The sequence below is a fragment of the Sinohyriopsis cumingii genome, chromosome 11, assembly GCF_028554795.1.
Source record: "Sinohyriopsis cumingii isolate HCF-2022 chromosome 11, ASM2855479v2, whole genome shotgun sequence".
Lineage (NCBI taxonomy): Eukaryota > Metazoa > Mollusca > Bivalvia > Unionida > Unionidae > Sinohyriopsis > Sinohyriopsis cumingii.
In genome coordinates, this window is record NC_142971.1 from 69,060,648 (window position 1) to 69,085,405 (window position 24,758).

Sequence of the window (24,758 nt, forward strand, 5' to 3'; positions counted from 1 at the left end):
CAAAAAAGCGACAAAGATATGACGTGGCGCAGAGGTACCTTGCTGCGATGCAATACGCCAAGTAAAATCACCATCAATATCAGTAGTTGTGGAATCTGTTGTTGTTGTTAGCCATGACATGATAGATTTACCACCTTGATTCATAAATGATAATAATTTTTCTTCCACGATTAATGATGGAGTTATCGCTGGCATCCACAAGGTAAATTTTAGTAATTTTACCCTACCTCCATGATTCGTGTGATCATTTGCACCTACCACGTTCGTTTGGTAATTGATATCACCTTCTCGCCAAATAGCATCATTACTATCTGCTTTTCTAATAAATGTTACGGTATGCTTTGCTCCGTAAATAACTTTTCTAAAATGCCTGCAAAATCCAAATATATGAGATAACGGAATAGCACAAGAGAATTTTCTACGTATATCCCACAACATGGATTTTCTCGTGGCAAATCCAAGATTATAATCAGGATTAGTGCCAACAGGAAGATCCTGAATAGCTGCGAGACCTGGATTGGGAGCGGCGCGATCGTTGGGTTGTCTAATATCAAGCGGTCTACTATCGGGACGATCAGAATTATCTTTGGCAAACATCATGCCGGGACCAGCTGATCTGGTAAAATCATCCGAGTATCTCGCTAGACCTATTATCGTTGTTGCTAAATCAACATCATTGGTAATTGACTCAATCTCTTTTCCATCAATCATGTAAGTGGCGCTCTTGAATAATGCCATAATACCGTTATTAACAAATCCGACTCTAAAATCTGCTCCATAGAGAGTAACACCGTCGTCTCTAGTAATTTCACCGGTAACTTCGATATATGCCTCAGATGGAAGAAAATATCTTGTTGTATCGTGAACTTGAATTTCCAGGCGATTATCAGTATTTGGTGTAACTGTGTCGTACGAGAAATACTGGAAATCTCGCACTGATGTATCCCTACCTACTGGTTCATCCATGTCAAATACTTCATTTGACACTTGTGAGAACATTTATTATTAATAATATCGTCTAAAACGAAGACCATCGCCTGAAACAAAACTTGTATTTGCTAGATTTGTCCTAGCAACATCCTGCGCTAGATTTGTCTTAGCAACTTCCTGCACTAGATTTGTTATAGCAGCTTCCTGTGCTAGATCATTTATTTTTTTATTTGCCGCATCATTTATGGCCTTACTGACTTCGGGTGGCATTTCGCTGGTAATGGGTAATTTGACGGGTTGCTTTTTACGTACTAAACTTAATATTTTATCTTTGATAGCGTTGAAGCCTTTACTGGCCAAATTACCGATACCAGAAACAGCAGTCTCACCTATCTTTCCTATCGCTTTCAATCCTAGTTGTTTTACCATTGGTCCAATTTTAGGTATTACTCGCGTGACAAGACTTCCAATGATATCGCCAAATCCATTACCGTGAATATATTTGTATACTGGCAATCGAGAGTTTACTATGCGGACCTGATTAGGTCTGCGTTGATGTTTATGAACAATCATATTATTTCAATTGTGTTGATTTAATCGATGAGTTCATCGACAAACTCTTTATAAATGTGAGAATCGATGATACCACCACGGAATAATCGCTGACATATATCTGATGCTTCGTTGACTATCTCACGAGAATTATTTCCGGCTCGTTTTCCTCCGATTAATACTTCAAGGCGAGATACATCGTTGACAACACTATCGGGACAAACTGAATATCCATATCCTTTTCCTTCCTTTTTTGTTTCTGGAGATTCCAATGGCGTTGAGTAAAATATTTCGTCTGACGGCGATGAAGATGTCCCTGACGACGATGACTTCGGTGGCAAATCCCCTATAGGACTATCTTGTTTAGGATATTTATCCTTTATAGTAAGATATGGGCTTATAGCAGCCTTTTCAAGAGGAGCATATGGTTGTAAAACAGAAACTTCTTCAAGTGATTTTACACGCGGGGGGTATGTTAATTTAGAAATAAGTTCCTCTGTGGGATTATAAATTTTTTTAGGACTAAACTTTTCAGGACTATCTTGTTTAGGTGTTATTAAAGTTGATAATCTTGCTTTTCCCTCTGATAACTTTATTCTGTAATTACCAACATCCGATGAAAATTTCGCAAAATCTTCATCGGAATATCTTACTGGTTTTCCTAAACTACCAAAATACATTATCGCATACCAATCAAGTATGTTAACTTTATCAGCATCAAATTCTTTTCGCAAAAAGAATCTTTTATTTTTCGTAGAATCATCCGCAGCTATTTGAACTACTGAATCATAGTCGCCAAGTAAATAAAATCTTTTTGGATTCAAATAAATATCCGCTGTTACACTAGGATCAATTTTAAACACACTAATAGCCGGTGATGATACATGTTCGGGAACAATTATCGGTTCATCACTCTGATCTTTTTTCTTTCTTGATTTTCTTTCTTTTTTCTGAGGTGAAGTTTTTTCTTTTGGTCTAGCTCCTAATTCCTCTGGTTGAAATATTGGCTCCTGTGGTTGAATATCTTCCTGTGATGTTTCTTTTCTCCCTCGTTTTTTAGTTTTTTCCTTCTTCTCCTGTTGTTTTCTTTCTTTTTCCAGTTGTTTTCTTTCTTCTTTTTCCTGTTGTTTTCTTTCTTTCTCCAGTTGTTTTCTGTCTTTCTCCCTTTGCACAATATCTTTTTGTGTATCTCTTGCTGTTTCTAAAAATCTTCTGTAACGCGGATCCGTTGTCTTCCTTACTGATGTTGTTTGTGTGTAAATTTTATATACCATATCGTACCAACTATCGCGAGTTGCATATCTTTTTTTCCCCACTGCAGTCAAAAATTCAGCTCGACTACTAAAATATTCCTCCGCAAATTGGCCAATCTCATCTATATTATACAATGTCGAGAGGGGCTGCGATATTATTTCCCATCCCTCATCGGTGAAATTTTCTCTTAAATTATCGATATTAAACTTCCCTTTTATCATTGAGATTTTTCTTCCTCCCGGTTTTCCACCTCCAGGTTTTCCTCCATCAGCAATTGCAAGTTGTTGCGCCGCTGCTGCTATTGCTAATCGCTCGGGTAATGTTCGTGATTGATCCTCAATACCTTTCAACATAGGAAAGATTCCACGTTTTCTAGCATCTGGATCTTTTTCGTCGCCATATACAACCTGCTCAATTGTTCCGGTCACTGGCTTCAACCATTTTGCCGAAGTTTCTGAAATTCCATGTTGCATATCTTCGTAATCACGAACATTTCTCTTAAATAATTGTTTTGTCGGAATGAACTTCTTTAATGTCGCTAATTGCTCTCGTGCTAATCTGGCCGAATGAGGTTCTCCAACTGTGCTAACTTTTCGACTCATCTTATTTTCAATGATATTGTTTTATTGTGAAATAAAATTAGCATCTGCAACCCAAATTCAATTACGGCAAATAAATTTTACAATACCCCCCCCAAAAAAGCTGCCATTTTTTTTGTGTCCAAAAATGCAAATTTGGGGGGAATTTTTCAGATTATTTCGCGTAGGAGGCTTTATTTTTGAATTCTGAGGCTTCTACGGAAATTATTTGTCTGGAAGGGTTAATTTAGTCTGTGCCACCTGGTCTGTACAACTTCCCTGCTGCTTTATCCTCTATTCTGTGGCAGCGAATTACCATGAACACGAGAAGAAATAACAGTACGGCCGCCCCCAACCCCGAGGGCACAAACCAATACGTGTTTCTGTAATCTTGAAAAAATAATCTCTCTCGATCTGTCGTGGTCGTGATAATGGTGGTGGACACCGGAAATATTATTACAACGTTAACTGTGGATGAAAGTCCTAATACGTCTCTTGCCGTTGCAGTGATGGTATAAGTGGCCCCTGTGTAAAATACAGTCAAATCTTTGTAGACGTAAGCAGTCCCATTTTTTAAGATCGCGAAATACATGTTTCCCATACTGGCTTGATTCAACGTATATTCAACAATCCCTTGTGAGTCGCCATCCGAATCGGTTGCGTTAAGCTGGAACGCAACATTGCCAATTGGAGTGTTTTGGCTGATAGTAAAGCTGTACGACGATGCATCAAATACTGGTGTGAACTGATTTGCATACCCTATTTTGATCGAGAGCGATGCCACGTCCGTTAAACCGCCGGAGTCGGTGATGGTGATACTGCATGTTACGCTTTTTGGTGCACCCATGTCGAGGCTGTAGCTTCCATTGTAAGACAGGCGACCGGTGGAGGGATTTATTATGAAGCGTGAGGTATCGTTTCCACAGTTGTGACTATAGGTAAGTGTGTCACCAGAATCTGGGTCAGTTGTCGTGAACCGAGGGTTTTGAAGCACCGTTCCAGACTTTAAAAGATAAGAAAAAGAATTAATATGCGATTTAAAAAAAAAAAAAAGCTTAAACAAATAACCATCCTTTTTACCAACAGAATTTAAAATAAAAGCTAAATACAATTAGAGGCGGCGTTAGGTGTCCCCGGGGCCTAGGGCCGACCATGACAGCGCGGGGCCAGAGTATCAGTATATCGATTGGTATGCTACTGCAAACACTGATTATGCCTAGACTAGATCAACTTTCGCAATTTGGCGCACGAATTTAGTTTTGTTTCATTATTCTGTATCAGCGTTTCCAGCTTACCGTAGAATGTAGCTTGACAAAATCATAAGGACGACATTAGGCCTGAAAAGCGGGGCCCCCTCAAGAGTGGGGCCTTGGGTGGTCGCCCCACTTGCCACCCCAAAACGCCGTTCATGAATACAAGGCAAACACTTAAAATGTTAGCCACGATGCTCACTTTTCCGATGGCATTTAAAATAAATTGTTTTTCATTTATATTGAGACCATCTGTTTCGTCTAATATTTTTACAATCAGGTTGCAATCAAAATAAAATTGTATAAATGAAAGTTTTGGTCATGTAGTTAGAGGTTATAGAAATACGTTGGAGAGAACCACACATACCGTATTTGTGCATCGCGCTCTCTCTCTCTCCCTTTATATATATGTGTGTGTGTGTGTGTGTGTGTGTGTGTGTGTGTGAGTGTGTGTGTGCGTGTTTTCACCATTGTTTTGACCTTGACGTGGAATAATTTAATAAAAAATAGAACTCAGTGTGTGTATCTGCCATTTGTCTATGTACTAACGATAAACAAGCTACTGAAGTCGGCTGATTAAATTTACTGCTCAGCGATCCTAGTAACATTTGCTAAAACCAATACATACCAGTCCCTCGTAATCGTTGATGGAATATGCCTTTTGATTGAAGGATGGGGCCTCGTTTACGTTTGTTACGCTTATTGTAATAGTTTCAACGTCGTGCCAGATGCCGTCATAAGCGTAAACGCTCATCGTAAACGCCTTGTTTGTCAGCGTATCGTAGTTAATGGCATGGGTCCTATGTGTGCTGATCAGTCCACCTTTGGGACGTAAAGGGAAAAAAAGAAGCTTGCAATTAGAGTATATTTTGCCCTACTAATGAATTTACACATTTTCGATACGACAAACAAATATAAACATGGAGGTCCTAGTGGTTTGTAAAGCGATGCACTAAAATAGTTCAATTACTTATTCATTTAAACGTAACAATCGGACTCCAGATGCACATACTTAAATTCATATGAGACCGGTTTCAAAAAGAAATCGGAAGTTCCACACACCTCCCAACCATGCTTCCTTTTCTGAAATATACTCTAACAAGCAACTCAAATATGAATAATTTTTATCCAGTATCTTTGATACATAGAGAAGTCTACTGAAAAGAACTCATAACACAACCTGACAATCTTTCCGTGCGCAAGTAATAGCGGAGTAATCTGATAAGCTGTACGCATTTATACTAAGGTGACGTTTCGCTAATAAAAATAAAAGAGAAAATATTAAATTCTGATATTGCATTAGGTATTATGTACTATGAATGTATCTTTTATTCATAATAAGTGGGCAAAATAATGGAATCAATTTCTACAGTTGGATTATTTCTCTGCGTGAGAGTATCCAGTTCTACAAAGAACCAACTGTGTGATAGAGTTGCGGATCCACACACAACCGTGTGATGGAGTTACGGATCCACACACAACCAACTGTGTGACAGAGTTACGGATCCACACACAACCAACTGTGAGATAGAGTTACGGATCCACACACAACCAACTGTGTGATAGAGTTACGGATCCATAAACAACATATTGTGTAATAGAGAAATGATTAAAACACAGATTAATAGATCATCCACCATACAAGTCATATTAAGAGAAAACGAAATTATTGAGGAAGCGGTGCAGGCCCTATTCACACATTCGAATGAATCATTTCATGCGGTGCTTCCGTTGGCAATGTATATTACTGTACTTGCCTCTGTATGAAATAACCTACAGTGTGTTGCTATGTAGTAAAACACTAAGCCGGTCCAAATCAAACTTACTTGTGGAGTCCATCTGGAATAGGTACCATCCCTCGCCTGGCGTCACGGCCATGTAGAATGTGATGTTGTCATACTCAGCGTCAGTGGCACTGACGGTATACAGTGACGTTCCTAAAGCCGTGTTTTCCGCCACCGACAATGACAATGAGGCGACGTTTGTAATAACTGGGTCTTTATTGATGCCTGTTCAGATTGATAATGAAAACTTATGATTATATAAATTAAACCTGTTACAATATTATGTCCTTTGTCATCATTACTAAAACCGGCCACTTTTCCTTATAACAAATAGTAACTTATGGTAATATCATTAGCAGTGGTAGTAATTGTATTAGTAGTAGTAGCAGTGGTAGTGATAATATGGTGGTAGTAATAATAATAATAATAATGATAATAATAATAGTACTAGTAGTGTTAGTAGTAGCAGTCATAGTAGTATTAGTAGTAGATGTTGTCGTTGTTGTTGTTGTAAATGTTGAAGTATTAGATGTAGAACACGCAGTAGCAGTATATATATTACAACTCTATGATCCTTAACCAATAGAAAAGAACGAAAACCAGCAAGTTTTGTAAAAATCAACAAATAAATTACTTCCCTAGAATACAAAGTGAAAATTTATAAAAGAACATACAGCAATGCAAAGCAAAATCCAAATAGTCCAGAAAGTTCTTTCAACAGTCCTAATGATTAAAGTTCTAATTAAAGTGTAGCGGTGTTCGAAATAAGATACAACGTTGAAGGTGTTAATGTGCCCGTAGTCTTGAATGCAGTAATGTAAAAGTAGCCTGAAGAGCGATGATGTACCAAGTTTTCCAATTAATCACAAGAATATAACCCAATGTGTACTTGTCTGAATTCAGAATAATTTCAATTTAATGTCTCTGTCGAATAATATTATTCATGAGCACTTTGTATTTCCAGTGAAAAAATATTTTGAACAAATACTTTCACCCCATTCCATTTCTGAAAACAACAAAACTGACTCTGCTTCAAGATCGTATAGCACGAATGAGTAATTTCTAAATAAAGATCTCTACTTGACATAGGTATCAATTAACATTTTCCATAAATAGTTCGATTTAATGGAATTTTCCATTCTCGAACATTCAAAGTCCTCAACATTATAAAATCTGCTATTAAAATTATAATATAAAATGTAGTAAACATCAGGTAGGCTATGCAAGCTTATGGGGAATTCCAAATAACCAAAACCCAGAGCCAAATAATTTTGCTCACTTTATTGATAACGTTTTCAATGTTTAACCCAGAATAATCGAAAATATTATTTATGCACTATTTGCTTAGTAAAATAAAAGTTATTGGTCAGATACAACATGAACTTGATTTCGGACAAGGTCAAGTACAAAATGCAATTATAATTTATAATTATGGAGAAAAACTAACAAATGCGAATTAGATATACATAACGCATGTAGCAGTAGTATAATCTGTAATAGTGTTATAACATTTAGCAGTAGCATAACATGTAGTAGTGTTATAACATTTAGCAGGAGCATAACATGTAATAGTGTTATAACATTTAGCAGTAGCATAACATGTAGTAGTGCTATAACATTTAGCAGGAGCATAACATGTAGCAGTGTTATAACATTTAGCAGGAGCATAACATGTAGTAGTGTTATAACATTTAGCAGTAGCATAACATGTAGTAGTGTTATAACATTTAGCAGTAGCATAACATGTAGTAGTATTATAACATTTAGCAGTAGCATAACATGTAGTAGTGTTATAACATTTAGCAGGAGTATAACATGTAGTAGTGTTATAACATTTAGCAGGAGTATAATCTGTAATAGTGTTATAACATTTAGCAGTAGCATAACATGTAGTAGTGTCATAACATTTAGCAGGAGCATAACATGTAGTAGTGTTATAACATTTAGCAGGAGCATAACATGTAGTAGTGTTATAACATTTAGCAGGAGTATAATCTGTAATAGTGTTATAACATTTAGCAGTAGCATAACATGTAGTAGTGTCATAACATTTAGCAGGAGCATAACATGTAGTAGTGTTATAACATTTAGCAGTAGCATAACATGTAGTAGTGTCATAACATTTAGCAGGAGCATAACATGTAGTAGTGTTATAACATTTAGCAGGAGCATAACATGTAGTAGTGTTATAACATTTAGCAGTAGTATAACATGTAGTAGTGTTATAACATTTAGCAGTAGCATAACATGTAGTAGTAGTGTTATAACATTTAGCAGGAGTATAATCTGTAATAGTGTTATAACATTTAGCAGTAGCATAACATGTAGTAGTGTCATAACATTTAGCAGGAGCATAACATGTAGTAGTGTTATAACATTTAGCAGGAGCATAACATGTAGTAGTGTTATAACATTTTGCAGTAGTATAACATGTAGTAGTGTTATAACATTTAGCAGTAGCATAACATGTAGTAGTAGTGTTATAACATTTAGCAGGAGTATAATCTGTAATAGTGTTATAACATTTAGCAGTAGCATAACATGTAGTAGTGTCATAACATTTAGCAGGAGCATAACATGTAGTAGTGTTATAACATTTAGCAGGAGCATAACATGTAGTAGTGTTATAACATTTTGCAGTAGCATAACATGTAGTAGTGTTATAACATTTAGCAGTAGCATAACATGTAGTAGTATTATGACATTTAGCAGTAGCATAACATGTAGTAGTATTATAACATTTAGCAGTAGCATAAAATGTAGTAGTATTATAACATTTAGCAGTAGCATAACATGTAGTAGTATTATAACATTTAGCAGTAGCATAACATGTAGTAGTATAACATAAGTAGCATAGCATGTATAGCATAATATGTATCAGTATATCACGTAGCAGTATTGTACCACGTAGCAGTAGTATACCATGTGTCATTAGTATAACTTGTAACAGTAGCAGTTGCAGAACATACAGAAATAGTAGTACTGGAACAGGTAGTAATGGTAATAGTAGTAATAGTAGTAGTAGTAGTAGTAACAGTAGAAATAGTAGTAGAACATGTCTTTAGCATTAGAAATAGAACATATATTAGTAGCAGTAGTAGTATCCGTAGTAGTAGTAGTAGTAGTAGTAGTGACAATAACAGAACTAGTTGTGACGAATGTCATTGTATAAGTAGAACAAGTATAAAATACCGAAGAAATAAGCTTTAATGATTGCCATTTGTCTGTCCCTAATTATAACTGATTGTGTGTGTGTGTGTGTGTGTGTGTAGGTGTGTGTGTGTGTGTGTGTGTGTGTGTGTGTGTGTGTGTGTGTGTGTGATTAGGATTTATAACGTAGTCTTTAACAATTTTTAAGTCATATCACTACGGTATCCGCAGTGTGGCAGTTTATAGTGATGTCTTGCATTGGGGCATAATGCCGCAGACATGTAGCATGATGACCCACCTAGTCACATTTTCCTAACACCAGGCCGCACACTCCTAACACTAACCTCTTAATGCTGAGCGCCGAGCAAGTCAGAAGTTATTATCAGTTTTGTAAGTCTTTGGTATGACTAGGCCGGGGTTCGAACCCATGACCTCCTGCTTGTACACATTGTGTATATGATGTGCTAAATTGTATACATTGTGTATATGATGTACTAGATTGTATATAATTTGCATAGTGTGTGCTTAATTGTGTATTTGAGGTTCTAGTTTGTATAAATGTCCATATGAGATGCTAGTTTGTATAATGTCTACACGAGGTGTTTCTTTTTATTAATGTCTACACGAGGTGCTGTTTTATTTTTATAAATGTCTCTATGAGGTGCTAATTTGTATAAAAGTCTACATGAGGTGCTATTTTTTATTAATGTCTACATGATATGCTATTTTTCATAAATGTCTACATGATGTCCTAGTTTGTATAACTGTCTATATAAGGTGCTAGTTTGTATAAATGTCTACACGAAGTGCTATTCTGTTTATAAATCTCTACATGAGGTGCTAGTTTGTATAAATGTCTACACGAAGTGCTATTCTGTTTATAAATCTCTACATGAGGTTCTAGCTTCATAATGGTCTATATGAGGGTCTAGCATGAGTAAACGTCTACATGAGTCCCTCGTATAAATGTCTACATGAGGTGCTATTTTTCAATAATGTCAGCATGTGGTCCTAGTTTGTATAAATGTCTACATGGGATTCTAGTTTGTATAAATGTCTACATGGGATTCTAGTTTGTATAAATGTGCACATGGGGTTCGCGTTTATATAAATGTCTACCTGGGGTTATATTTTATATAAATGTGTACACATGGTTTTAGTTTGTATCAATGTCTACATTGGGTTCTAGTTTGTATAAATGTATATATGGGGTTCTATTTTATATAAATGTGTACATAAGTTCTAGTTTGCATAAATGTGTACATGGGATTCTTTTTTGTATAAATGTCTATATGGGGTTCTATTTTATATAAATGTGTACATACGGCTCTAGTTTGTATAAATGTTCTCATGGAGTTTAATTTTATATAAATGCGTACATGTGGTTGTGATTTGTATAAATGTGTACATGGGTTCTAGTTTCAATACATGTCTATAATGGGTTCTAGTTTGCATAAATGTGTACATGGGGTTCTAGTGTGTTTAAATGTCTACATGGGGTTCTAGTTTGTATAAATGTGTACCGGGGATACTAGTTTGTATAAATGTGTACATGGGTTTCTTGTTTGTATAAATGTGTACATGGAATTCCAGTTTTTATAAATGTGTGCATGAGATTATAGTTTGTATAAATGTGTACATGGGATTATAGTTTGTATAAATGTGTGCATGAGGTGCTAGCTGAATAAATTGTGGAACTGTCATGCGGAAATTTCACGATTTTTGGCTCATCATACACTACTAGTAAAGACTACTTTGGACTTACCCACTATGTACACTTTTAATTTCTCGCCAGGAATGGTAGTGTAGCCATCATTAGCGGACACAGACATGTCGTAAGAGGACGTAGACCATCGTAGTAGATTGCTGGTTATTGAAACTTCTCCAGCTATGAAATTAAAGTATAACAATATGGTCTAAAGATATGGTCGGATAAACTATTAGCTCATGCGCATTGCCATGAAAGGGTTAAACTAATAAAGAGAAAAATCTTTGAATGCTTTGAGTGCCATTACATAGACTGATATAAGTAACTGTGCATTCATGTAACTCTTTTTGGCTTGCCACCCACCCCTCGTGAGATAATGTGAAATTTGCACTATATATATATATATATATATATATATATATATATATATATAAAGAATTTACACATTCTTGGCACACACACACACACACACACACACACACACACACACACACTCTACTTGCGTCAGAATGCATGGAGACTGTGATCTTGCATTGAAAATTTTCAAAGTACCAAGACATTATTTTGCTCTGGGAAAGCTTCTGTCAAAAAGGATTTTACATTTTATTTCTCTACAACCTGCAGCGATGACATCTTAATTTTAGCTTATCAGTCCGATTGTACGTAATCTTGCTGGAATGATCGTGCGAAAACCACTCAAAGTATTCACTTGAAAGTTGGCTAGTATATTCGTAATCACATACGACTAATATGACTGGCTTTTCTGACCTTTAGAGTAAATTGTTCATTTCTAAAACACATTTAAACCTTTTAAACTTGTGGACACAAGACTTGTTGGTACTGTTATGAAAAACCATCCGAGACTGACGCTTGAAACGTGGTAAATATATTTGTATTTAACAGATTTAGGTAAATGATATGATTAGAATTTCAGTCCATTTCATGATGTTTATGTTCATTCTGTCTTCATTATCTTATAATATATTATTTGATATCATTGATTGGGGTGAGGATCATATGTGTTTTACAAACAGAAAATTTCTATCTAGTTTCCTTTGTCATGAAATATCCTGATAGATTATTTTTCGAAATAAATTTAACGCTCTTAGAAATAACTGAAAACATATAGGATGAAAACAGTCTTCCAAATAAACATTCAAACTAAATGCGGTGCGATGAATCCTTGCCTAGCCCTATCACAAAGTTGAAGCACAGGCAGATAATTTACTTCCATTCACCTGTTGTTTGAACGCTATATTTAGTAACCTAATAACCGCCAAAAATTGTGAGGAAAATTGATGTAAGCCCTCACTTGCGTTTTGAATCCTATCAGTGGTAAACTACTACCATGGTTCTTCGCTTTACTCAAGATTTCCTTCGGCAAAAAATAAGGGTTAGGGTTTAGGGTTTAGGGTGTAACCCTAACCCTAATTATGTGGCTGTGCCTTAAAACATGATACTAAACCAAACCTGCATAAACTGCGATATTTTGTTTACTGTTTTAGGCATTCCTTGTTTGCATTATTTCTACTTCTATGCTATGTATCGTCAAATTTTAATTATCGAAAAGTATCAAACTTCGAAGGAATCTCATCCTTAGTTAATCATTGTCATCTAAGATAAGGTCTCAGAACGCTAATGACAATGTAATGATAAATGAAATCGTACGATAATATTCACATTTGAACTAGGAACTATTTGTTGGATGAGTGTTGTTTTGTTTTGTCTTTATTTTATTTTGTATTTTCAATTGCTGAGCTAAAAACGATAATCAAAGGCTTGACTCTAAAGATGCCGTATTAGTGTGTTCGCTGTTTGCAGTAATACAACTATTTGTTCTAACCAAAACTGACGTTGTCATATACGTATGTTAGAGATGCAGAAAAAATAATCTCCCAGTAAAAATATTGTACTGGTTTTCGAAAGAAGCCCCTATTCAGGAAAGCTTCAAAAGTTGTACTTACCCAAAGGGAACTCTTCTTACTGACGCTGGCCTACTCTGATTGCTATATTTACCTCGGCCGACAAACGATGGACTCACAAAGGTATTTTCGTAAACAAAATCCCCAAACCCCACAATAACACACCAAAAAAATTATTCTAAACAAAGAAGTTGATATACGTGCATACATGTTCAAAACTGGTCCCATAAATGACCCTTATATTATGGTCAACAAAAAGGGCTATGTGTAGGATGGGAAACCAATTACGGCAGGAACTCTGGGGACCGATTTTACGATCTTACTCACAGTCATATACGTAGAAGGGACATCCAGATGGGTTGCAGGTGTGGGACAGGGTCAGCTGGTCACTTTCCTCGTCGTATGTTTGGACGGTAAAGAGCACTTTCCCCGTAAAATCAGTCGTGGCATTTACAGTTGCAGCATCTGTGAAATTAATGAACCTTCTCAGAACCGATGCAATCATTCACGCAAATATAGGATTTATGTAAATTTAGATCCAATAAACTGGATTAGACTTGAAAATAAGCTCCTTACGCGAAATTCGCAACGGTTTTTAATCCTCAATCCAAGAGAGAGAGAGAGAGAGAGAGAGAGAGAGAGCGTGTAGCTGTTGCAAAGAGATCACTAGAGTTCGTAGGGCCGACAAGAAGGGGGTGGAAAAACCGGGATATATCCCCGGTACCCGGGCCCATATGGGGCCCAGACCGAACAACACTTTTTAATTTTAAACAAGAAAAATTTTGTTTGAACAAGAACTAGGAGAGGCCCGTGTGTTTCTTACCACAGGGCCCGTGATCGCACCCTAAAGACCCTGGCCATATAACACATGCTTATTAAACGTTATCACTGTCTGTGCTATGCACATTTGGACTATTTTAATTATTTGTTCTCGATTGCCCTGTAGATTCTGGCTACTTGTGCCACATAATGTTATAAACCTTAAGCGGAATGACACTTCTCTTCGCAGAATGTGAAGGACTCAGAGAAAAGCATAGACTGTGTTTCAGGCGATCACTAAAACTTTGACCTTCACGTGTATTAGAACTATAGATCCAACATAGTATCAGGTATAATTGTTGTACACAGAGAGAGAGAGAGAGACAGAGAGACAGACAGAGAGAGTCGCTGACTGTCCAGGTTAGAGATGATGGGCTTTGAGTTCTCAATGATGTTGACGTAGTAAATGCCAGTGACGGTGTTTGTTCCATCAGTACAGGATACACTTAAACTGTACTTGGAGGCGGAGTTATAATTAAGCTGTGGCCACGCCATTAAATATATACCGTAAGCTGCAATAAAGACGATAAAGCGTTTTGCAAAAATCTAATATACATTTTCAAAATCTCATGTAAAAAATGAACAGTTAAATTTCATTTTATAACATTCCCTTCGGGAAAAATTATCTTTGGTCTTGTGACGTAAAATTATTTAATTAATTAAGTTTATCCTTTATTTCTCTTTTCCTTACATTCTGTTTTATTTTTTCATTTGTTACATAAGCATTACATTTCAGTATTTCGATGTTTTCGAAAATACACTTCAAAGGCTTTGTGCAGTCTGATAGAATCCAAAAGACGTTCGAAAACTTTGTATAATACCGATCTTGAACGTTCCCTCTAAGCTGCACGTGCGTGCGTCAGCGCAGCTGCTCAGACATCCCCGTGCAGCTGAATTGTTCTCCGTGCAGCAGATCAAACTTACCAAATATTCAATTCAACATTAATGCTAAAATCTTTCCAACATTATCAATCTTGTTGCAGTAAGAAGACCTTACTAACGCTAGACGGATTGAAATTTTTGAGGAATGCTCGCCAATCAAATCCCGCTAATATCACCCAATCAAAGGACGTCGTTCAAATGCACCTGGCCAACTACAAGCGATGTATGTTGCACTGTCGGTTTCACTTATAGGAATTTATTTCGCTTTGAATATAAAAGTGCCATTCTGATACTCCTTCTTGAGAAGTAAAGTCTGTTTTATCACCGGCAAAGCAAACCGCAAGAAAGTCCACCGGAGGAAAGGCTCCGAAAAAGCAATTGGCAACCAAGGCTGCTCGTAGGAACAGAAACAAGTCCAAACACATGAACAACAAGGGAAACTACCGAAACCAGTAGCGGTCTAGGAGAAACAAATGAAACAAGCACAGCTGGGAAAACAGAAACAAAATGTTCAAAAACAAGAGCAAATAAAGGAACAAAGATAGAAACAGAGTAGCAAAGAGACGAAAACATTAGCAAAAACAATACTACAAACAGAGAAAATGCAACTAGTACAAACATGCCAAATTGATGTACAAATAGCAAACTATTTGGATGACTACGACGATTGCCTACATCTGGTATCGAGATAACGACAAATCTAAAGCTGGAAGAAAAAGAAACAACATAAACAAAGCAACCAACATCAACAGATGAGGATAAAGACAAAGACAGAAAAAAGGAGAACAACAAAAAGGCAAAAGAGAGAAGAATCAAAGATGAGAGAAACTTTCATCCTAGAAGACGACGAATGCCTTGAATAGATTTCCATCATATATTCAATTTAAAAAAAAATAATGTAGTAAAAAATACAATAACAAATACAATAATTAAAATTATACATATACATATATATATATATATATATATATATATATATATATATATATATATATACAGAAGATGGGAAATGGTTAAAATAAATAAAAAGAATACAGCACAATACAACCACAAGTACGACAGGAGGTCCTCACCAAATGGTCTGATAAGATCAACCGGAGCAAGCACCCCACAAAAATAAAAAGTAAGATTTCATTTCATTCAATTTGGATACTTGCGTTGAATGATTGTTGCATTTTAATTTAAGAAATTGATTTTTATTATATTCTTTCCATCTTATTATAATGTCAAAACGAAAACGTGAAGATGACGCAGACACAAAGCATACAAAGCGGCCCCTAGTACATTTAAATCAGCATGGTTGAAACAACTTGTTGAAACCAAATCGGTAGAATCGAAAGTTTCGCAGCGTGTGGAATTAGGAAATATGTTTCATTTTTCTGAGGACGATGGTGTTCTTTGTGATTGTAAAGTATGTGCCGATGCTAAAGCGAGTGGTGATTTTGCGACTGGAAAAACTTGGGATATGTGTAAATCGGATTATCTAAAGAGACATACTACACAGAAAATCCATTTGGACTGGGAATTAAAAAGAACTCAAGCTGGAGCTGTAATCAACTTCTTCCTGGTGAAGTCAAAGGATGATCGACATATGCGGATCGAAGCGAATGATCGCCAACGAAGTAACTATGAGCAAGTGAAGATTCTTATTGATAATGTCTTGTTGGTCCTCTCATTGAACTCTTAGATGCTGTCAGTAATGGATATTCATGATCCCATGGCTAGATATTTGAAACTTCCTGATAGATGGAGAAGGAAAAAGTATGCATTTGAGTTTGTTGAATGTATCGAATCGGTTGTCAAAGGGATATACATGCAGGAAATTCGAGTCTAAATTCAATACACTTATTGTAGACGAAAGCACAGACATATATGTAACCAAAATGCTAATCGTATACATTAAATATCGTCCTGCAGGAATGAAGTTTCGACGAACAGTTTTTGCTGACATGGTAAAACTGACAGCCTGCGACAGTGGGTCTATTTTTTCTGCAATCAAGGAGTTTTATATGACGAACAATCTCGATTTTCAAAGGATGATTATGTTTACATCAGATGGAGCATCCGTTACGCTAGGAAGAAGAAATGGCTTGGTTGCACTAATCCTTGCCGAGGTTCTTCATCTGACTGAGCAGCATTGCATAGCACGCAGTGAAGATCTATGAATCGATGACGCGTGGGGAAAAGTTTCTCTCATGAAAAATATTGACATTACTCCGGACCGTCTACGCTGTTTTTAACCAATCGAGTGTAACAAAGCCACATTTAAAGAACTCGCTAACGTATCCGATGAAGATGTTGTCTCTTTTAGGCCACTGCATGAGGTTAGATGGATGTCTATACATTTTGCTGTTAAAGTTGTGATTCTAAAACTACACAATTCGAATCAAATATTTTCAGAAGCAGGTCGAGGAAGATAACGAACCAATTGCAAATTATTGTTTAAAAGAACTCCAGAATCCTCAAGTTCACGTCGCTTTAACTGTCTTGAATGAAGTTTTAGCTGAATTAGCTGATATGTGTACAGTTTTCAAGAGAATCTGTATATCAACCATAGAGGCCGTACAGTTTGCAAAAGCAAAGATTTGAAAACTGAAATCACAATATTTAGAAGGAAATGAAGTTCATTAGAGCGACGCTGTGAAGATGCTGTTGTTAACAATAAAACACAGATTCAGCTACGATCTTAAGGTTTATAGAGCGTGTCTGCCTGCACTTATAAGAAAGATTCCCAGATAGCGAATTAAGAGAGTGGGCAGCGTTTGATACTCAGGCGATTCAGAATCAAACAAACTTTGATTACGGGGAAACTGAACTAAGCAATTTAGCGACGAAATACGAACATTTGCTAGGCCTGGCTGGAGAAACGACACATGCAAAGCTTCAATCGGAATATAATGATCTATACAAAGATTTTAAGAAAAAACTCGAATCTGGAAATTTAAGACCTTTTGCGGATGTTGTTGGCTTCTTGCTAGCAGAGAAGTTTTCAACCATGGCGATATTTGTGGACATATGTGGTACATTTCAAGCTTTGAGTGCTGATGCTGAACGTGGTTTTAGTCTGATGAACAGTATCAAGACAAAACAGCGTAACAGATTTGAGGTTGACCATTTGGACATGATTATGCGAATTAGATTTTATCTAACAAGTGGACAAACCGTGGATCTTGATCGGGTATACAAATTTTGGAAGGGTAAAAAAAAACAGAAGAGAGCACACTAAATATACATTATAGGGGAGCTTGTTCTTACTTAATTTCTTTTCAAAGTATATAATACAGAGCAAGTACGAACTACGAAAATTATACAAATTTATCATTAACCAATTGTTGATTTAATTTTTATTTTACGTGTTGACTTGTAATAATTATAACGTATTATGCATTATTTTTTGCAATTTGCACGGATGTGTTATGATGATCGAAAAATTTTGCTCAAGTCAGCGTAATGTTTGCACAGTGCAGCGCGCATAGCGCGCACATCGACCATTCGCTTAGAGGGAACGTTGCTAATCTTGCTGTCATTTGGTATTTTCGTATATTTGGAAATCAATCCACCCATCAATCTGTTAGTCAGACGGTACGTTATTCCGCTAACCAATCAATCTAGTAATTAATTACTAACTACTCGAGTAACGTTTGAATTATTCTGGTGGTTTACCGACCAAACAAACATAACATTTGGGTTCATTGTTTGCTATGCTATGAAACATTTGAATTGCATCGTGTATCGTATATATATATATATATATATATATATATATATATATATATATATACGTTTTTGCTGTGCAGTAAAACAACCATATATTTGTAAATATTTTGCCATATATTTCTCATTTATTTAGTTCGTAAAACAAATTTATAAGAAAAAGTATTGTACAACCACTTTGCCGGAGAACACTGAAAAACTTTTAATTCCAGTGGTTCACTCTTTTCTCGAGCGCTCCTGCAATCCTTTGCTCACATCAAACCATGATCCCTACGCTGTTATACTGCACCACATCAGAAGTGAATTAAAAGAGTAATACAAGCTATCTGCTCACCGGAAGACGAGGCCGAGATTTGTCGAACAATGAACGGATACTTGCTGTCGCTAAGAGATTCAGGGCCAACCGCCCAGGTCTCGCTGCACGTGACGTAATCGTTCATTGGGTCTGTCACTGTTAGCGTATGCAGCAGCGTCTGCTGGTAAACACTTTCTCTGATACTGATTGAGGCCGGTAGATTGGTAATCTTCGGTTTCTGGAAATATAATCAGTCAATTATTGCAGTAAGGCCATTGATAGTGTTTGCTTTCACAAGCAAATTTTCGGCCCAAGGTAAAGAAGCGCCAAGTGGTTGGAAATTTACATCCAACCTGCCATTACACTACGTAAATATATGGTAAGACCATTGCGTCAGCTGAAATAATTTGTTTAAATATTGGGAAAGGACCAACAATATAAGACATATATATCGTGAGTTAGTATTTGCCAGATTTTTGTAAAAATGTGAAGACGAGGTAATTATCATCCGATAAATACATTAATAATCCCAAATTGCCTTCTCACTTACTGTATCAGATATAAATGTTAATTTTCTTTTAAACCCGTTTTTGACTTTTACTCACCGAGTTTGAAATAATGACCGTTAAAGTTGCTGTAGTTGTCTTCAGGCAGTGACTCTCCGTCACAACGAACACCATGGTGTATGTTACGTCAGCCAGTAACTGCCGGGCCGACCTCACTGTGTCTAAAAAATGCACAAAAAGCAACAAACGAACAAAATTAGACAAGAAATAAAGACAGCAACAGCAACAAAAAATAAATTGATAACAAAGAAACATGTTAATTAACAGATATTCCGAAAATAAAATTCCTTCCGATTTAAGACGGAACTGTTTCATGCTAGATACGCTACTGTAGGTATTATATTCAAGTTAGACTTAGTAGCAGCATTAGTATTACTCTCTCTCTCGCTCTCTCTCTCTCGCACACACACACACACACACACACACACACACGAATGCTTTAATCATAACATTGTTCACGGATGCATCATAATAATAACGTTAAACTTACTTGAGCTCTTATCGAAGGTGAAATAGTCATCTTTGTACTGATATGGCTCTATAGTCAATCCAGTGACGTCATTTGGGTCCACGTCGGTGGCGCTGACGGTGAAGATAGTGACGCCACTCGTGATGACGGCAGTGTCGGCGAAGTAGACGGTGGAAGGTAGATTGGTGAAGTATGGTGCTGTGGCTGGTATGATTTATGAATTACGCAAAATTATTTGGTCTGGTCACGTTTACGTCCTTTTCAAGTCTTATGCGTGGACTATTTATTCATTTAACGCATATTTTACACAGATTAACTATGATTCCAAACGCATAGCTAAAACAACAACAGCTGTATTCAGTTCGATTGGAATAAAACTGTAGCATTGAAACAATTTAAATGTATTATCGATTTTGGTTCATACCCTTTTTGATAAAACAATAATAACAATCATGACAACTAAACAACTAAACGATGCATACTCTGAAACATGTATATGTTTTTACATCTTAAAGGGACTGATTTCTTTTATTTAAATTCCAGTTTTTGAGGAAATGGTAATCAACCGTACGCCAGTTGATTGAAACAAACCGTGCTTTCTTTTATTCTTCCTACGAGTGTCGTAATGAAATATTAGATAAAACATACAATCATAGAAAAAATGAGGCACTTCTCCTGTTAAAAAGCAAACAAAAAATATATATAACAACCGCGCCACCCCACAAAAAACCCACAAAAAGTAATTAAAAAACAAAAAAAAACGCGCGAAGAAGCGTGAAAATACTTTTAATACATTTTATTTAACCGACAAAAAGTTACGCTGTTCAGATGTTTCATCGTCGATCAAGTTTTCAAAGCTTATTACAAATACGAGGATCTAAGGTCTTTGCAACGAACTTAAACCGTTTTTTTTTTTTTTTGCATGAAAATGTTGACTGATGTTGTGTCCGTATTTAGTTAAATGTGATAGGAACCGATTTTACATGATTTGAACATATAAAAGTGATTAGTTAAAACATACCTTACTTACTAAGTTATTTGGATAATTCTCCGAGAGAGAGAGAGAGAGAGAGAGAGATCATGCGTGCAAACGGCAATTTACTTGTGCTAAATTCTTTGGAGGACATATTTTCTTGTTCTAAAAGTATTGAAAATAACAGGATCAGAGAAGCATAATGTATAACGTACACGCTGTTGTGGTGACTTGAATACCATAGTTTTGGTTTATTTGAACATCGACACCTCCCCAGTCGTAGCTGCTACCGGCCGTCACACTGGAAATGGTTGTCGCGGGGCTAAAGCGGTGATTCATTGCGTAGTCCGAGCCCGAATTAGTGGAGTAGGGTATTAAACTGGTGCCAGACCTGAAATTAAGCGTTGTTTTCTTTGCTAGACTCGATGATGTTTTGGAGCAAAAAAAAGTTTTTTTAATCAAATGCTGAAACTGTAAAATTTTAAATCAAAAGTTGCAGAATCAATGATAGATTGAATATTGATTTGACTAAACATTTCTCGCGGAAGTATATATATATATATATATATATATATATATATATATATATATATATATATCTATATATATATATATATATATATATATATATATATATATATATATATATATATATATATATATATATATATATATATATATGTATGTATGTATGTATGTATGTATGTATACCATAGCGACAAAATTGACACAAACGGAGACACATGCAGACATACTGAATTTGACAGAATAATGTAGACATGTGACAAAGAATAAAACACGTTTCAAGGAGGCGTTGTGATAATAATGAACAGGTAGATTGCTAAAACTGTGACAAAAGTGCCAAGTGTCTTGTCTATAAATAAAACAGATTACAAAGGATAATAGAAGTCCAAAATATAGCTTGAAATTACCATCCTATGTAATCACCGTTGATAAATGATATTCTTTGTGCATCTGGGATTATTGAATTGATTCCACCTGAAGCGAAAAGAATGCATAATATTTTGACATTTCCTTTCCCACATTATACATACATTTATACAAAGGTGTGACTTTTATCTACTTAAATTTAACACAAGCGTACAATCTTTAACACATACATTTACGTGTCATGCTGCATCGCACACATGAACATCAATATATTTGAATTATATGGCTTTTTTAATTATTGCCAATTAAACCCGACTATGACGGAGTTAATTGGTGCTCATGTACAAAACTTTCATCTTTATGGAAAATGTCATCTTCTGGGATACGAACATGTTATTTTATTGAAACAGTATCCCGATCGTTTGCTGATGCCATTTTATGCATGCTATATCAGATTTCGACTAATCCAAAGTAATCAGCATGCGAATGCAAGAAAATAATTTTAATAAATCCAGAATCAACTTGAATGAACACACACACACACACACACACACACACACACACACATATATATATACGTTCTTTGTGATAGAGTAAACATAAACTAACCTGTGACAGTAACTTGCTGTTTGCCGATCAGCGTGTAGTTGGTGGTGGAGAAACGTCGCCAGACATACAGGTAGAACGTGCCAGATCCGCTCCCGCCGACAATAACAGATTTTGTTACTCCGCAACAACTAAACTGGAAGTTCGGGGTTTCAAGCATGTAGGCATCACCTTAAAATACATATTATCAAAAGTCAAAACTTTAAGTTCACTCTGACCCATCTGCTAATTCTAAAGAATGACTTACGTCATCATGAACAACCGACCATACATCGGACTTTTGATGACGATTGATGAATACATGCAGCAGAAGACAAAATCGGTTTAAGACGAGCTCATTTTTATGAATTTGGCAGCACACCTGTCCAGCAAAGGCTCTGATAACAAATACTGAACACGGTCCGCAGATCATTAAAGTCTGAGATTGCAGTTCAGACTTCGAATTAACAAATGAACCAATCAAAATCGACGTTGGAAAAGTAAAGTCTATGGCGATTGGCTGACACTAAATCTCACGCTGAAGACTCAAGGTCATATAGTTTATAATTTTCAAGCCTTGTGGGGGGGGATATAAATGAATCCAGGTTTTTTGGTAATTAAAGACACGTTGGTGTGATCAAAAAGTTTGGTTTAGTTTGATTTGGTATTCTAAGGCACAAAATACAAATATAATATTTATTGCTAAGGGAATTGGAGCAAAGTGTTTTGAGCATCCTACAGCAAAAGTAGTTTATTAGATGTTTGTGGCAAAAATTGATTCTAAAGTTACTTGTTGAAAAATAGAAAGGCAAATGAAAGTAAGAACAACAAATCAATCTATCTATGTATGCATGTAATTAATGTATTTGATACTGACGGATTGATTGACTGATTTAACGTACACTCGCATCTATGTAGAGAAGTATATACATAGATATAATAACAAAAAAATGGCAATATATGAAGATTGATTGCAATATGTATGGGGGTTTTGATGAGAGAGAGAGAGAGAGAGAGAGAGAGAGAGAGAGAGAAACATACCAGAATTTACAACTGGGGATGAACCACAGCAAGCAGAATTTCCCACATTTTGAGTTGTACAGTGTGTAACTGTAAAAAAAAAATAATCTCACATTTTTTATGTGAATTAAAATTCATATTGTTATGATAATTGGTTAATAATTCATATTGCCATAAGAACTGTTTGCAATTCGCATTGCAATAGGAACTGTTTATATTTCATATTGCTATAGGAACTGTTTATATTTCATATTGCTATAGGAACTGTTTATATTTCATATTGCTATAGGAACTGTTTGTAATTTATACTGATATACTGTTTGTAATTCGTATTGCTATTGGAACTGTTTATAATTCATATTGCTATAGAAACTGTTCGTAATTTATATTTCTATAGCAACTGTTTGTAATTCGTATTGCTACTTGCAATGTCTGTAAACGATAAAATAAAATATGAACCTTCAGGATATCTTGCTTTTACATTGTAGGTTGGGGTATCTTTTTCGTAAAATTTTATTTAGACAAAATACATGTCAGTTTACAATACTGAATGTGATGAAGAAAGAAAAAGATTTTTATAAACATTTTTCTCGAATTGAATGCCAGTTTATCTCCTGTTTCAGTGTAAAATAGTTTTCAACAACTATATAAAATTGACAAGCGGCCATCATAAAATATTCAAATGGTACTAGTTTTCAAACAAGTAGAGGGATAAGCGTACTTACAGGAAGTTTCCAAATATGTCGAGAGGATTGTATGCATGCTGACAGCATAGATATAAGGATAACTTCATACGTGTATAAACCCAAATTATTCACATGAATTTCTAAGCACCAAAGTTTACACATTTATTTTCCCAGTTTATGTTTTAAGCATTAATACTTACTTTGCCCTAGAACAGACGGCATTAGTAAACTTAGAATCCAACATTTTCTGTAGATTTCCATTTTGTACGTATTCCTCCTATACCGTGCTTCTCTTGTGCAAGCCTATAACTTTAACGTCAACTACCGAATAGGTTTAGATAATAGTATATGTAACACTAGATCAATAATTTTTGTTGTAAGACCATGGGTATACTTGCTGTCATTGTTTCTCTCGACACAGCTGATTTAACAGAAAAAGCAAGCAAATGAGAGAACTAGAGCGGTATATATATAGCATTTCAGGTGATTTCTCTCAATAGGAGTTTTCAATATTCACAACAGATACGACACCAAATGTAAACATTGTCGACAGAGTTAGCTCTCTTACAATATTAATGTACTTTCAGGAATATCTCTCTCTCTCTCTCTCTGTCTGTCTGTCTGTCTCTCTCTGTGTCTGTCTGTCTGTCTGTCTGTCTGTCTGTCTCTCTCTCTCTCTCTCTCTCTCTCTCTCTCTATATATATATATATATATATATATATATATATA

At 35.8% G+C, this 24,758-nt stretch overlaps 1 protein-coding gene across 1 annotated transcript; it reads right to left on the minus strand.

The window, feature by feature from the left end:
• Window positions 1-3,561: 3,561 nt before the first annotated feature.
• Window positions 3,562-24,341, minus strand: LOC149788639 (uncharacterized). The gene is made up of 14 exons (XM_089973531.1): window positions 24,229-24,341; window positions 23,364-23,432; window positions 22,347-22,514; window positions 21,779-21,845; window positions 21,062-21,237; window positions 19,895-20,077; window positions 19,444-19,565; window positions 18,878-19,076; window positions 14,301-14,459; window positions 13,456-13,593; window positions 11,264-11,386; window positions 6,391-6,573; window positions 5,193-5,386; window positions 3,562-4,317 (listed from the first exon to the last, which is right to left on the minus strand). The coding sequence occupies exons 1-14, from the start codon at window positions 24,287-24,289 to the stop codon at window positions 3,562-3,564; spliced, it is 2,598 nt and encodes an 865-aa protein (XP_089829657.1). The 5' UTR covers window positions 24,290-24,341.
• Window positions 24,342-24,758: the final 417 nt, after the last annotated feature.

Coding starts and splice junctions, on each gene's coding strand:
- LOC149788639 (XM_089973531.1), bottom strand. CDS start 24,289: ATGGAAATCTACAGAAAATGTTGGATTCTAAGTTTACTAATGCCGTCT. Junction 6,574..11,263: donor ATTAAAAGTGTACATAGTGG/GTAAGTCCAAAG, acceptor CAATCTGAACAG/GCATCAATAAAGACCCAGTT. Junction 4,318..5,192: donor TCAACGATTACGAGGGACTG/GTATGTATTGGT, acceptor TATCTTTTAAAG/TCTGGAACGGTGCTTCAAAA.